This window comes from Suricata suricatta, chromosome 13 (assembly GCF_006229205.1).
Source record: "Suricata suricatta isolate VVHF042 chromosome 13, meerkat_22Aug2017_6uvM2_HiC, whole genome shotgun sequence".
NCBI classification, from domain to species: domain Eukaryota; kingdom Metazoa; phylum Chordata; class Mammalia; order Carnivora; family Herpestidae; genus Suricata; species Suricata suricatta.
In genome coordinates, this window is record NC_043712.1 from 49,059,792 (window position 1) to 49,076,723 (window position 16,932).

Genomic DNA, 16,932 nt, shown 5'->3' on the forward strand with positions numbered 1-16,932 from the left:
CATGGATTTTAATTGCATTTAACAAGAAGAATAGGGAAAAGTGCATGTTTGCCCTCTTCCCGGAAGGATAGGTTCTGTGTACATTGCATTTTATCAGCTGGGGATAAAAATCCAGCATTTTGTGTACTCGACTACAAGATACAATTAAAAGAATCATTTATTAAGCACCTTGGGGGAAGTAAGGGTCCACATGAAATCATTTTTATATACCCTATGCTTACTCCCTTTTAGCCAAATGGACTTAGTTTTGTTTTAACCATTTTATAAGCAGGACGCTCTACAAGGTTGTTCAGTCTTCTTTGCCTTCATTAACTATGAAGAAAACCATAATTCAACAATGCCCTTTAGCTTGCTTGTTATACTTTATGTTTTCTCCCTCATCTATTTATCTATCACTCGGGTTTGCACTGTCACACAGCCTCTTATTACAAACTGTGCCCCTTTCTTTTCCTCTTCTCTTTTAACTGCGTTCTAGGCACAGGTTATTAAGCTCATTAAAACTATGTTCCAAGGAAGAAGCTTGAGTAAGGTTTGAATATGTGTGTAGGCTTTCCATACCTATTTTGACTGTTTAGGGGTCTTTTTCTTTGCTTCATCTTATTCCCAATATATGAGACCATGTACGACCTGAGTGGAGATGACTGACTTTGTACTACGAGGGTTTCTGAGAATAATGTAGGTGATAACGGGGGAAGGCAGCTGGAAGGACACTGAGTAAAATCTCAGTGTATTTACCTTACCTCCCTACCTGCAGGAAGCTCCCCGCTCTAACTCTAAGTCTAACCTGCCCCTCTGCTGCTGTAATCTAACGTTGTCGCCTTCTCTGGCTGCACTGCTGCAGAGCCTACCTGATCTTACTTCCCCTTTTCATTACTGTCTCCTCTTATAATAGCCACAATGATCTTTCTCAAACATGAATCAGACCATGTAACACCTCGGTTTAAATTATACAGGGCTTTCTCAGTGCGAGTAGAGCAAAATTTCAAGCTCCTTTTCACAACCAACCATGTCCTCTATGGGTTCAGGCCCAACTGTCAACCTCTCCTACCTTACTGGAACTACACTCCCCATCAATTACTGCTCCAGCCACACTGCCTTCTTTCTCTTCCCCCAAACATCATCTCATTTACCAGGGCCCTTCCCTTTCCCTGACATCCTCTAGCTACAGACTTCTGCATGGCTATCTACTTCAGTTGTCCCTCAGGTGCAAGTAACATCTCCTACTGGGACCTTCCCTAACCACGCCATCTAAACCAGGTGTCCCTTTATCCCTAGCCAGTCATTATGTATCTTACCACCAACTTCATAAGCAAAGAACTATCAGAATTTATCATTTATTTGTGTATTCTTTGTCCCCATCCCTCACCAAGTAGCCTCCATAAAAGCAGGGATCACATCCCCCTTGTTTTATTCTTTATTCCTACTGCCTGCTCCGGGCACGCTGGTAGGTACTCAGTAAGTATCTGGTAAGTGAATGTATGTGTGCACATGGAATGCTATGTGCACTACCTGAATTTGTTTTTGCTTTCATAACAACCCTGAGGCAGGTAAAGTACTTGTTGTATGTAATTAAAGAATTTAGGGGGGCACCTGGGTGGTTCAGTCGGTTAAGCGTCTGGCTTCGGCTCAGGTCATGATCTCATGTTCATGGGTTCAAGCCCTGTGTTGGGCTCTGTGCTGACAGCTCAGAGCCTGGAGCCTGTCTTCCGATTCTGTGTCTCCCTCTCTATCTGACGCTCCCTTGCTCACACTGTCTCTCTCTCTCTCTCTCAAATAAATAAAACATTAAAAAAAAAAAAAGAATTTAGGTTGAGAGAGGCTTCATGGATTGCCCAAGGTCACAGAGCAGCAGGTAGTAGGGCTGATTGTGACCCTATATTTTTGACCTAAAGTCTGGTGCTTTTTAACAGGGCATCTCGAGTTCTTGTCTGTGGACTGGCTATCTCAGAACCCCCAGGGTACTTATTAAAAACATAATCTTCCTGATATACTACAAATTGTCTCACTGTGTAATAAAAACAACTGTGCCAATGGGGAAGAGTAGGTTAGGGACCAGAGAGTTTCAGATTCACAATTAGTAAGTTATTTTTCCTGTAAGAATTTTAATAATAAAGGTGTTTTTTACAGCTATAAGTATATAGCTATAAAATTCAAATGTCACCAAATTAAATCCAGCCCTTAATTAATTATATTTAGTTTTTGCTTGAAAGTAGTGGCCTTTTGTCCTGTCACTAGAGGTGTGGTCATTGGCACAGGCTATGTTACATCTCACTACCTTCATAATCCATTGTTAAGACGAATCACAAAGTTACCCAAATATTTATAATCTATAAAATGTACAATGAAAATACTGTTTCTTTTTTTAAAAATGTTTATCAATTTATTTTGAGAGAGAGAGAGAGAGAGAGAGAGAGAGAGAGAGAGAGAGAGAATGAACTCAAGCAGGAGAGAGGCAGAGAGAGAGGCAGAGAGAGGGGGAGAGAGAGAATCCCAAGCAGGCGCCACACTGTCAGCACAGAGCTCTACAGGCGGCTAAAACCCATGAACTATGAGATCATGACTAACTATGAGATCGACGGCTAACCAATTGAGCCACCCAGGTGCCTTTGAAAATAATGTTTCTTAATCAATCTCTTACATCTATTAGAAAAAGCTTGTGTATATTACTGAGTCCCATTCCAGACCTGCTAAATTTGAATCTCAGCACACAGGACCAGTACTTTGACTTGGGACCTGAAGTCTCTCTCTACCCCAAGACTAAGGCAACCATGAGATGGTTTTAGGTGCCTCTTGATTTACTCCACCGTGGTTGCCAAGGAAACAGATTCATCCATTGTGCATAACCATGCCATTCCAGTGTAAAGGAGTGACAGAGCTCAGGCTTCTGATAAAGTTTTCTGTCCTGCAATGGAAGCTGTAATCTCCATTTTCAATAAGTTCATAGGTAGTTCTAATACATAGCCAGGTTTGAAAATCAACAAATGATACTCTTCTAGTTTTTCTGTAACTGATTTCTCTGATTCCTGGTGAGTTGGAAAGATTTCTTTGGAAAGAATACTGCTAGTTCCCTGTTTGAAAATTTCAAGTTGGACTTTAATGGTCAGCTAACAACAGCAACAACAATAACAACATGAATCTATTTTAGGTCTTCTGGGTGATCACCTAATATGTGAGTACCGCTAGGTGATGCCACACCTATGTTTGTGTCTGATTATATTCATGTTAATGAGTATGACTTTTAATTATGGAGGTTAATTAAGAAGAAAAAAGCTAGAGTTGCAGAGAAGGAGTGAAATGATAAACTAAATGTTTGTGCTAAGACGATGCTAAAAAACAAAAGTCATGGCATGCTGTACTAAGAATTGCTTTTGCAATAGGCGAAACAGAAAAGTCCCGTGAGACTTGGGCTATGACTGCAGGGCCTCTGCAGTGTGAGGGGCACCTGGGCTGTCAGGCCTATGGGCCTCACTGTCGGCAGCTCTTCCCTTCTGTAAATCAGCATCAGCCAGCAGATTAAATTCATGCTCACTGATGTCAACTGATAGGTTTATAGATTATGCTTTCATTTAATCTATAAATTTCTGTTACAGTTGACTAAAAGCTCGAGAGAAGGAGATTAAGCCTATTTTAGGTGCTTCAGAGAAACAAAGAAATGAAAACAAAGGCAAATGTTTCCATTTATTGGGCCTAAGATGAGAAATCAAGCCCATTTGAGAGAGTCATACCCAGAAACAGCAGCATGAAGGGAATCGTTTTTGCTCAGTTCAGGCCTCATCCCCCTTAGACTTCGGAGTATTACTTCCTTTTAGAAGTCATGTGGGAAAGGGGCACTGGAGGCTCACTAGTGAGAAGCAAGGGCAGCCCTTGTCACAAGGAGAATGTGAGGCGTAGCTAAACTGTGCCTCTGTAGCCAATGGTGTGCTACATTGTGACGCCTTTGCGGGAGGGGTTCTGCCACCCAGGCACTGTCCTTGCCCTGCAGGATGAGCAGTGGAGAGACAGGTATGGATAACTGAGCAGCCCCAGGAGCAAATGCTCAGAAATACATTCCTGTGTGTAATCTGGGCGCTGGCTCATGCCTCTTTCCCACATGTGTGAACTGGATAAAATCAAAACCCAATGGGAAAAAATCTGAACATATGTGCCTGAAAAATATCTTTGGCCCAGTATAAAGGTGATTGAGAGAGGAGCCAGAGGAGATGGAAGGTTTGTTTTTTGAGTGCAGCCAAGAACAGAGAGCATTGTGAGTAACTCTTTCTCAGGGCCCAAGTCCAGGCCTCTGCTAATAGGAACTTTGTTTTTAACAGCATGATGCCTTCCATTTTAGAAGCTATGGCTGAGACAGATTTACTACTAACCAAACTCTTTTCTTCTTCCCAGTCACACAGCTAGGTCACTTCCCAGACTCTTTGCAGTTAGGTGTGAGCAAGGTACCAAGTTCTAGCTGATGGGATGTGAGAACCCAATTCTTGGCCCAACGTTCAAAAACCATCCTGAGCAAGAATTTATTTTAGAACTTTATGTGAACAAAAAAAGTAATCTATCCTATTTAGCCATCACATATTTGTGGGTTTGTTTGTTACAGGAGGTAGCAAATGCTGATTAATCCAGGCTTAGTGAATATTTGTTAATTCATTAAATGAATCAGACGGGTCCTTCTGTCAATTCTCCTAACTTAATGAGTCACAAACTATTGTGAACCATCAAAAATGAATCATACTTCGAAGACTTGAGGTCTTACCATGTAGCTGGAAGCAATCTATGCTGGGAAATGTGCATGTGTGTTGATTTACCAGGCAGAGTGGGACATGCTGAAGATGACTGAGATACAGGGCAGTGACGGAATTAGGGACTGCAGGTGGCGGGTTTAGAGACCACCTGAGAGCTCCAGAAAGAACGCATCAATGGCAAATAGGTTTGAGATTCTGAAGCCTAAACTAGGGACTGGCAGAGTCCTCCTGCGGTACCACTCAGGTACAGATTCTGGGTAACATGCATTAGGATCGAGCAGCCAAAATGCATGATCAACTAGTGATGTCTGCAGTGGATCTGGGCATGAGAAGTGGCGGCCCACATACCAGGTGTCTGGACTCCATCACTGAAGAGCTGAGTGACCTTAGGCAAGTTATTTAATCTCTTTGTGCCTTGGTGTTCTATTTCTATGACTGCAGAGATGAACAAACACATTAATGCATGTAAAGCTGTTAGGATGATTCCTTAGCACAGTATGAGTTTTGAATAAATGTTAGCAATCATCGGCATCAGCTCGGCAAAATGGAGAGAAAATGCTGTGATGGTGTTGGGAATTTTGGGTAAATGAAGACAATAGAAAGCTTGAAGAAAATGAGGAGGAAATAGATGAGAAAAAAGAGAAGGATCAAATCTGTTAGTGAGAAGGAACTCAACTGTTTGGATTTTGAAAAACTGAAGGTTTCAGAATAATTAGAAACAGAAGAAATTTAAATACAATGGAGTCTCCTGAAACTGCCATCAGCATCTGGACAGATACAGAGAGCTTAAAAGCCACTCCCAGATTGGTCCTGTTGGAGACCCCAGGAAGGACCTACTTGCTTTGAAATGAGACTGCGCATACCAGGCTGACTTGCTGGGGACCACTGCAACACAGTTCAGGAAACTAGCTGTGATAGCCACGGTGGCCCCAGATCTCAATTCAGGAGAAAAGTGAATAAGGTAGTGACACCCACTAATGAAAATATTAGAGTATTCAGCAATGAAGTGTTATAAATTTCACATACTCCCTATATCTAAAATGAAGCAAACTGTATTCAATCCAGACTTAATCATGGATAATGCATTGTAATAAGTGAGACTATTAAAACAATGCCTTAAGAAAGCTTACTTCTGTGATTATCACAAGTTTCTCACAAGGGCCATGGAGGTAAATTTGCAAAAGCTCCCTGAAGTGAGAATTTGCAGTTGAAGAATTTGAGACTCATGAGTTAAATAAAGTTTAAGGGACTATGATCATTATGATCACATGAAAGCCCTTATAAATACCAACAACATCTTAGACATCTGAATTTAGTAATGATGGATACTGACCATTACCAATTACCATCCCGTGCTGACCAGAAACTTTTCAGGATCTGGCTATGTGGCAATTTCAACAAGAGTGGCTCTGTTACAGATAATAGTTATATTGAAATGCATAATCCGCCCCCTCCCCCCCTTAGTCTGGTTCTCCTTCCAAATGTCTTTCACATTTTATAGCTCAGGAGTTTTTAACTCCTTCCTGTCCTGTGCTCTCTCACGTGGGGTTTCCTTCTCTACTACCTCCTGCCTCTGGATTGGCATCTGATCTTTTCAGTCCACTCTGCTTATTTGTTCCCCTTTCTCATAACCGGTCCTTTGGGAAACTTTCCTCTCACCTATTATTTTTCTAAGACATCACTACAAAAAGCTGTATTTCTTTGCTATCTAGTCGTCTAGTTTCCCAAAGAAAGGAAGTAAATTTGTAAATGCTAGTGTTTCAGGTAAGGGGAGTTTATAGCTGGTGGTGGTGGTGGAGCATGGACTGCTGTTCTTGTTTGTAGATAAGAAATTCACGGACTCTGAGGTCTTCAAGAGACTCAAGTATGTATCTGTTTAAAACCCCTCTGTTTGTAATAGGAACACAGATGTATAGTTCTACACCTGTTTCTAAATTTTGAAATGAGGCAAATACTGTGCCTAGAACCTTATTTATTCCATTATTACAATAAAGTTTCCTTTTTTCACAATAGCAAAAAATAAAAGTTTCTCTTTCATCCAAATCACTACATGGCTTTAGTTAGTATAATTTAATAAATTATTATGCTTTGCATAATACTCTGATGACACTGGGAAATGTGGTGTAATACCTGATCAGAGAACACAGAAAACAAAAGATTTGACCCAGACAGAACTGGTAAACTCCAGGCTATGTTCACAGCACAGACATGTTTAGCCTCAAAATATTTTTTTTTCCAAGTTTGAGTTAGTTGGACTCAGTTAAAAATGGAGATCTGTGTCTGTTTTGGTTTGGCTTATCTGGAAAAATTAGGAGATCTATCTATATGCATTTTTCTAAGGCAAAGATGGATGAAAATGAGCTGTGCCTTTCAGACAGGGTATGCTAGGCAGAATAATGGCCCCCCCAAAGATGTCTGCATCTGAAACCTTAGAATTGGTGTCTACATTATGTTGTATGGCAAAAGGAAACTAAGGTTGCTAACCAGCTGACTTTAAAATAGGAAAGTTATTCTAGATTATTTAGGTGGGCTCAGTCTATCATAAGAACTCTTAAAATCATAAGAGGGCGAAGTTTGCCAGAGAGAGGCACCATAAGAAGGGCTCAGTTCATTATTTTTAGCTTTGACGATGGACAAAGAGGGTCAAATGCCAAGGAATGCAGTACCTTCTAGAATCTGGGAATGGCCTTCTGTTCATAGCCAGTAACAAAACAGAAACCACAGTCCTAGGTTGCAAGGAACTAAGTACTGCCAATGACCCTAATGAGGAAAAAAAAAAAAAAGGCATTATTCCCTAGAGCTTCCAAAAAGGAATGTAGCCTGTTGACATCTTGATTATACTTTGTGAGACTATACTAGACTTTGACCAAAGAACAGTAAGGTTATATATTTGTGTTGTTTTAACAAAGTTGCCATTAAGACAAAGATTTATAAATGACTAATAAGCACAAAATCATCAATCATTAGAAAAATAGAAATTAAAATCAAATGAAATAATACTTCTCATTCATGAGCAAGGTTATAATAAAAAGAATGGATAATAATAAGCATCGGTGAGGATTTGGAAAAAAATGAAACTTTCATGCATTGCTGGTGGAAATGTAAAATGGTTCAGCCACTTTGGAACATGGTTGGTAATTTCTTAGAAAGTTAAATCCCAAAGTGGCACATAAGCCAGCTATCCCAATGTTCACACAGCATTACTCACAACAGCCAAAAAGTAAAAACAACCCAAATATCCACCAACTGATGAATCAAATGTGATATATTCATACAATGGAACAGTATTCCACCATAAAAAAATCTAGCATATGTACCACAACAGGGATGATGCTTGAAAACATCATGCTAAGTCAAAGTCAGTAACAAATGACCATGTATTGTGATTCCATTGATATGAAATGTCCAGAATAGGCAGATGGATGGACACATATATCATCAATGGTTGCTTTGAGCTGGAGGAAAATGGGGGGACCAGTGAGCAATGGTTAAAGGGTATGGAGTTTATTTTCAACATAATGAAAATGCTCTAAAATTGAGCAAAGTGATGGATGTACAACTTAAGGTATTAAAAGCCATTGAATTATATACTGTAAATGGCTGAATTGTGTAGTGTGTGGATTTTAAAATTTTAATAATTAGATAATTTAATAATTTAAATAGTAATATATTTTTAAAGAAAACAGTAACCTTAGATCAGAGTGATGGTTACACAATTTAAAAATTTGCTAAAAAAGGGGATGCCTGGGTGGCTCAGTCGGTTAAGCCTCTGACTTTGGCTCCTGTCTTGTGGGTTCAAGCCCTGCGTCGGGCTCTGTGCTGACAGCTCAGAGCCTGGAGCCTGCTTTGGATTCTGTGTCTCCTTCTCTCTCTGCCCTTCCCCTGCTCATGCTCTCTCTCAAAAATGAGTAAATGTTAATTTTTTTTTAATTGGCTAAAAAAATCACTAAATTGCATACTGACAATGGGTGATAATAAATTATACCTTGATAAAGCTGAAAAATAGGTCTAACCCTATTTAAGCTATTTTTGATGATTCAGGGTCAACATTATGACTACAAATGATCTGTCATCAAAAATGAGAGGAATTGGAATTTCTTTGCCCTTTCTATCCTGTTTAGCTGGTGTGCCTTAAGTATAAGTATTGCAGGGCCCTTTGAACCTAAGGTGGTGGTCAGGGCTCAGACTGCTTTTCAGAACATTCCCAGGCTGTGTGGCTTCTGTCTCCTCTCTTGTTTTCAATACCATTCCCTAAAGATATCTTTTGCCATTGCTGGTGTGTCATTTACTGCTTCTAATGATTCAGGTGGAGTTGATGATTTCTTGGAAGACTAAGGCAGCAAGCAATGCTGCCGTCACTTTCTCTGCCTCTTCCACTGCAGAGTCCCAGACAAGGGACCCCACATCTAGTACAGCCATGTGATGCTGCAGCCTCTCCGAGAAACAACTAACCTAGGATATGCTCTTTTCCACTATCTGTCCAACCACCCATTCTTCCTCATTCCTTTGGACAGATGTGGGAATTGCTTTTTCAGAATTTGAGATACCCTAGTTTGGATCATTTGTACTTTTTAATGTTCATTTTGAGATAGAAGGTGAGTGGGGAGGGCCAGAGAGAATCCCAAGCAGCCTCTGTGCTGTCACCCTGCATGAACTGTGAGATAATGAAATGAGCCGAAATCAAGAGTTAACTCTTACCTGAGCTCCCCAGGAGCCCCAGAATCATTTTGTATCTCATTTGCTTTAGTCTAATGAGGAGCAGAGCAGGCTGGGTGGACTCTCCTGCTAAATTCTTGTCCATTTTATCTAAGTTCCATAGAAACTAGTGCTCTGTGGTGGGAAGGCTATACATCTGTGCATCTTGAATGAAACTGAAGGATGTTGATTACTCAGGATTATATCAGATAGTAAACTCCCTCGATGGCAGCTTGGATTAGTCAATGGCCACTACCTGCTGTCCAGAGCACCATCTGAAACACAGTCAAACTTGTCTACCTTTCCCTCCACTCTAGGGCATTGGACAAAACCTCCCTTTGTCCATTTTTGCCACTGGTGACAAAACCCTCTCTAGCCATCTCTAAAGCAAAGTCCTCCTCTGGTTAACAGAATTGCTGGCTAAAAAAATTCAGAAATGCCCATTTGAAATGACTTACATTATGAAAGCCTTACAAAACTGCTTGTCTTTTAATGCAGCTATGAAATCATGATGGGGAGGAGGCAGAGAAATTAGAATTTCAAGGACAACTGCCTTTTTATTTTTATTTTCCTTTTTATTTTTTGTGATCTCTTTATTAGACACAGTATATGTGTCAGCTATTCAGCTCATCAAAAAGCAGAGGCATGCCAGGAAAGGAGAAATATTTTCTCTCTCTCTCTTCCTGTGAAAACTTAAGATGAGCTCATCTGGGTTCTCTCCTTTCAATGAAAGATATGCTCATCCCTCATCTTCTTCTCATTTTCTAGTGATGATGTCAGGCAGGCCTTACAGTATCTCTTTTGTGATCTTGTAAAATCAATGACAACCAGAAACGTTTCCCTTATGGCTATGACCTCATCCATGGCCTACACCTGGGCAGGACTCATTTGCATTGGTAAGTAGAACTAAACTCTACTGACCCAGACTGAAGTAATTTGCCAGGAAAACTACTGCTTTCCTTCAAAACCTTGCTTTACCATTCGAATTGGTTTCTGAGCAACTTGGCTGAGTGCTGAATCTGACTAGTCGAGATGGTTCTCCAATCTTTGTGCCCATCTCTGTGCACATCAGAAACTCTCCTTTTACCCAGAACTGTCTGGGTAACCTGATGTAAAGTAATAAATACTTCAAAAAGTTAGGGATGTGACATTTTGGGGATATTCTTGTTCTCCTCCCTACCTCCAAGTACCCTCCCATCTACTATATGCTACTGTCTTCTACATTCTGAGCAGTGAAACGGCTGTTCAATTAAGTCAATTTAGGACAGACAGGAATTCTGTGTCCCTGTGTTTACATGGCTATGGGCTTCCTTCTGAACTGGGGAGGTTGACGGGAGGCTATCTCCATTCTGAGATGCAAAGTACTCTGAAATCTCTGAGACTTAAAGATAAATCAACACATAATGGATGGATGTGGAGTGAAGCAAAAGGATGCTGAAGAAGATATTTTATGGGCCAGAAGAAGGCAGAAGAAGGATGATTTGGCTCTCATAGCATGTCTGAAGCTGAACTGTGTTTAAAGAAAAATCGTTTGGAGAGTAACAATGGACCTAAGGTGAATCTGAGACGCGGAACGGGAACACACTCCATACAGAGGAGGGGCAACCCGGTGGAAGAGGTCTGGCTGTGAGCCAAGGAGAGCTTCGTCAGGCCCAGGGAAACACCATACACTGTCTCCCTTGCTCCGAACCCAGGAAGGCCAGCCCTTTCCAGATGGCTAATTCGACTTCCCCACCTGGCACTGAGACTTGGAGAGCAAGGTGCTCTACAGAGCGTTTGTGAGTATTCTGGTCTCTGAAAAGGAGTCTTCCCTACTGTAAAAATAACTTGGTTTTTGTTTTATGTGTTATCCTCACAATAATGGTAGCTAACAAATATTGAGTGCTTCTTTTTGCCAGGCACAATTATAAGCATTTTGTGTGAATGAATGTATTTAATCTTCACAAAACCCCTCTGAATCATGTGCTACTTTTTATCACCATTTACAAACGAAGAAGCCAAGTCAGAGAGAGTAAATAAGCAGAAGCAAGGTTATATAGCCAGGAAGTGACAGAGCCAAGATTCCAATTCAGACCATGAGGCCACAGAGCCTTCAAGCTTCACTGTCATGCTCTGCTTGTTCTCGTGAATTAGTATGAACAAATTTCCCCACTTCTGGTCAACTCAGGCACACTGGAAAGACCAAAGTGCATACCCTCTTTACAAAATCATGGAGGTACTGAGTATCTTGAGTCTTGAAAGGATGTTTTTCCCTTTTGGTCTAATATTCATACTGAAGTAAAGGCAAACAAACAAACAAACAAAAAAACCTGCCATGTTTTTAGACGTGCAGAGCATTGAGATTTACCATAAAATTTAAGAAAAAAATTTAAAATGTTTGTTTATTTTTGAGAGAGAGAGAGAGAGAGAGACAGACAGACAGAGACAGAGACAGAGGGGAGGGGCAGAGAGAATGAGGGAGGCAGGCTCTGTGCTGACAGCTCAGAGCCTGACCTGGGGCTTGAATTCACACACTGAGATCGTGACCTGAGCTGAAGTCAGATGCTTATAGGACTGAGTCGCCCAGGTGCCCCTTACCATGAATATTTAATTGAAAATGAGCTGAATCCATGCCTAAGTCTGTACACAGAGTATAGTCTGTGAGGATTTATAATGAAAAATACTTGGAAGCAAACTTGGACTAATGTTTTACACGTTTTGGAATTGCTTTCAGGATGTATTTGATTTTAGAAAAACTAGAGAAAGAAAAAGAAAAAAACCCCATGTTTCAAATGTGAACTATGTGCCAGGCATTGGGCTAGGTGCTTTTTCACATGCACAATCTTATTTAATGCACAACAATCCCATACAATATTATTAATTTCATCTTTACAGATGAGAATGAAAACTCAGTGAGGTTATACACTTTGTTCAAGATAAGCAGTATAATTGGTAATCACATTTAGAAAGGCTTAACACCCATTGTCCCCTTAAATTTAGTGTGTATTTGGGTGGTATTTTATACGCCACTACACGGGGTCTTGCATACATTTGAAGGAAATTATAATTATCTCTCGAGTCTAGGTAGTCCTGTATGCATCATCGCCTTTACTAGTCTGTAAGTATCATGGAGCACAAAGCTCAGGTCTGTTTAGTGCTCAGTGTTCCACACTGCTAGGCAGAGGGCGTGCTTAGAACAGTAGCTGCTGTGCCACTTAATTCCAGGTGGTGACCCTAGCACGGGTGTGGCAGATAATCCCAGGTCAAGACACAAATACAATCTTAAGACAACTCAGGCACATTTGGAGCCTTAATTTTTCATGGGACTGTTGGATTCATCAGCAGACTTGAACGACCCCCAGCACTCAAATACAAGGGCACAGTCCTAGAGGGGGTGTTTGTGATCTAATTCCTCGGTCAAACCCTTTCCTTCCATTCCCTAGTGCCTCTGCTGCTGCTCTCTCTGTTCTGGCTTTGAACACTTTGGCAGCCTGCAAACGCTCTTCTTCAAAGAGCTGAAGACAAGTTTGATGTTACAACTGCCTTACTTAATTCCAGACAGGTTTCCATTAACCGTATTATATTCAGGTGAACAAAGGGTATTTAGTTTGTGACACAGCTGAAACGTATCAGGATAAATATAAACAAGAGAGTTAAGTCAGTAAGAGCCACTCTTTGCCAACAATTGGAAGGATGTCAGCGGCGCCCTTGCTAGGGCAGGTTGGAGTGTGGAAGGCAGAAGAGATTTTAGGAGATTGGTGCTGTGCATCTGGCTTCTGTATAAAGAGGGGAATAAAGATTGTAACTGGAATACATTAGGAGAAAAGCAAGTGTTCTATTCACACACACAAAATAGGAATAATATCAGTCTTTAATCTACCCCTGGGCCCCTCAGCTTGCCTTATTCACTGCTGCCTTTCATCTTCCCTGGAAAGCCTCCTGCTAAAGGTTCCTTTCTAGATCAGCCTTAGGTCATGGGGGCAGAAATACTGTTGCTAAACAGATACGCAAGGAATAGCATGTGTGACTGGAGAACAGTGTGACAACATGATCCCGTATGGACTGATGAGGTCAGTGTGGGATGATGGTGGCTTTTCTAGCATCTACGGAATAATGTGATAGGAGCAGCAGCTGAAAAAACATGCAACATACCACCAAAAAGACTGCCTGCCCCAGATCTGAGAAAAAAGATCCTACCTTGGTAGGATAGGTGGGGAGGGAACAATTAGCTGGGAGTTAGGAGGCCTCACTCCCTTCTTATCTCTTCAACTAGCAGAGTGGCTGCATGACCTCAGGTTACCTGGCCTCTAAGAAATGAAGGCACTGGTACAATTGATATCTAAGGTCTTTTTTCATTTCAAAGGCATGGATTTGTATCTTATGTAAATGAGGTTTTATAAAGCACATGATGACAAGACTACAACCTTGGGAGGCATTGTATTCTGCATTGCAATGTTCTTACATCACATGTGTAGAAATGTTTTGCCTAACCTTTATGGATACAGGGAAAGTGTTGGCAGGTGCATTAGAGCAAGAGGTTGAAACAAAACAGAATCAGAGAGAGCACTCCTGCTTTAAACCATGACCACAGAATTCCAGCTACCCAGGAGTCTTACACTCTTCTCGGCAATAGGTGTAACAAGGAGAAATGACAGGATCCCAAAAGAGCATTCAGTGATCTCAGGTCATGATTCATGTTCCCTAATATGTTATTTACTGGTACACAACTCGTTTGCTCATGTTGTCCTTTCTTCCTGGAATATTTCACCTGCCTCTACTTATCAAAATCCACTCATCCTGATTCTGAAATCTCCCAGATGGAATGGACTGTCCTTACACACCCTTAGGTTATCATTTATAGCACGTATTGCATTATACCTCATATTATACTTCATCTCCATTTAATTATAACTATAGGTTATAAGCTTTATGAAGGCAGAGTATCAATCTCATTTATGGATGTGCTCCTGGGCCAGCTTGGCACACTGTAGGTATCTACTCAATAACGAGGCAGGAGTGAATCAGACGACGCAGGATTTTCATGTTACCTGCTAACGTGACAGCAATGGAGACAGAGTCATATCCCAAGGCATTTGTGGCATTACAAGTGTAGAAACCCACATCAGCTTCCACTGGTGCCAGGATCTGTAAGGAATCGTCTGGCTGTAGAAGAATCCTGGAGCAACAGAAAAGAAACGTAGACCTGGTCACGTCAGGTGACTCTTTTCTGGCATTCAACACTGGTAAGGTGGGAAGGAACAGCGTTTTAAGATAGAGACAAACCAGTCACAGTGACACTCAGGAACCCAGGCTCTCTTGCCACTATGATTGGTGTGATTCTGATAGCGACTCCAAATGAGCTTTATGTGATTGCTTAAGCAGCTTGTTGATTACTTGATCTAAAAACACCAGTAGGAGTAGACAGCAGATGTGTGCTGAATACACCTAACACACACAACAGGGATAAGAGGGGATGTTGGAATGAACGGTGCAGATGGATTTGGAAAAAGGTTACTAAGGAAAAGAAAAGTCATAAAGGAGGACTGAAGCTTTATTGGATGGCGGAAAGGCAGGGCTCCTAGATATGGAGAAAGGCATCTGGAGTAAAGACTCAGAGGGAGGTAAGAGGAAGCCAAGAGTCAAAAATATTGATGAGAGAATCTTGATGCATATGTTTGAAGGAAATTGTATGCCTAACTCCCTCTCAACTCTAGTCATACATACATCTATTACCTTTATTATTCTGTGAACATAATGAGGTGTAAAACTCAGATCTAATTATTTTCCATAATACTTAATAAAGACTGTCTGTAGGGAAGGTGCACACTAGAATGGAGGCAAAGCCTGCCTGTTAGGGCAATGGTAGAGAATTCCAGAATAATCTCCATCTAGCTTAGACACGTTGCTTTCCCTGAAAAGAATTATAAGCATCACATTGTGAGTGTCAAGCATGAGTTTCAAATCCCACTCCAATCTGAGTCTATTTTTTCTTTTCTGGATTGTGTCATTTCTAAGAACCATCTGCTACATCATGGCAGTTAGGGACTGATGATGACTTGAAGCTGATGTCTTGTTGACTTGGTGAGGCTGATGATAACTAGAATCTGTTAGTGGAGGTGGGAATCCGGATAGGCAGGGAGGAGAACAGGGTAGGAGGCACAGAGATCCAGTGCCTGGACCTGCCAGGGCCTTAGGCTGGTAAACCATTCAATGCACAGAAATGCCTCAGAGGTGGATTGTGGCCTCCTACTCATTTCCATCTTTGTGATAATTTCCATCTCCCTAGCTTCAAAAGGCCCAAAGATCTGTTTACCTAATATCACGTTAACATCCATCTGCAGGAGGTAAGTTAGAAACAGAGGTCATTTTTTAGGAAAGGGGGAAAGCACATGAAAATGTCAGAAGAACTCACAAGAGTAAGTGGTGAAATTAACACTAGGAGTCAGACCTCCTGCCCCAGCAACACGTTCTCCCCACTATACAATTCTTTTCTTTCTTATTTCTCCTGTTGGGTCCTCTCCAGACTCTACAGGACTGGCAGTTTGGCACTGCCTCTCATCAACTCCTAGTTATTCTGGTGTGGGCGACCAGTCTGGCAATGAATCAGGCCTCCTCAAGTCTGTCTTTGGCCTTGGACCTATTACACTGCTTATTCTTACCTCCTGTCAGGGGAAAGGCAGGAAGGATGAATAGCAAGGCTTACATGTATCAATCTTCAATCTAGTTACGCAGTTCTGGTAAAAATGGGAAAGAAAATAGAAAACCCTCAGCTAAAGAGAAGTTTCTGGATGGTCTTTGATTCAGTGCCATTCCAGACCATCACCCCTACTGCTGAGAATAGTCAAGCTTGTGTGGCATTGAACTGGAGCTGAAGCTTCATGAGGGATGAGCAGCCACAGTAAACTGTGGTAAAACTCATTCATTCACACATGCATCAAATGTGAAGTGCTTTTTCTTCCAAGTCCAACAATTACATGTTAGTTTCTTTCATAGAAGCTAATAAGAGGACTATCCAAAAATTTCTTATCTCTGGTAAACCATATAATAGGTAATAATGTCACTATAAAGAATCTTAATGGATACTACATATTATCATTGTTAAATCTCTTCAAGCATTCAGGCAGTTTTAAAGAAAATTAAAGATTGACTTTATGATTTAAATCATTATGATGTCCCAAGAACATGTATGCCTCCATAACAATTTCCAAACAGCAATAATAAAAGCAGGCTTAGTCAAATTTCATGATGATTGAGTTTAGTCAATTGTTACTACACTCAAAAGCTAAGGATTAGAATTTGCTAAGTTCCCAAGTCCATTGGGATAGCTGCCTAAAAGCAGCGCCCTCTATCTCTTCCCTAGAGGTTTCTTGAATTGAACATTTGGAGCAGGAGGCTACTAGACAGGTCTTCTGAAATTTATTTTGGTGCTAGCATTGCTTAAGTCGTCGTCACTGGCAGATCCCTTTACCTTCCTACATTTCAGCTTATCAGCAGCTCAAACCCTGGTGAGGAAATTGTAAAAATAAGG

The 16,932-nt window shown here is 41.0% G+C and overlaps 1 protein-coding gene across 1 annotated transcript in view; it reads right to left on the reverse strand.

Moving 5' to 3' along the window:
- The window catches only part of ADAMTSL1 (ADAMTS like 1), an 877,850-nt gene that overhangs the window by 86,087 nt on the left and 774,831 nt on the right, over window positions 1-16,932 (reverse strand). Inside the window, exon 20 of the mRNA XM_029920116.1 lies at window positions 14,453-14,580. Coding sequence (XP_029775976.1) covers window positions 14,453-14,580 — 128 coding nt within the window. The remainder of the gene's footprint in view (window positions 1-14,452; window positions 14,581-16,932) is intronic.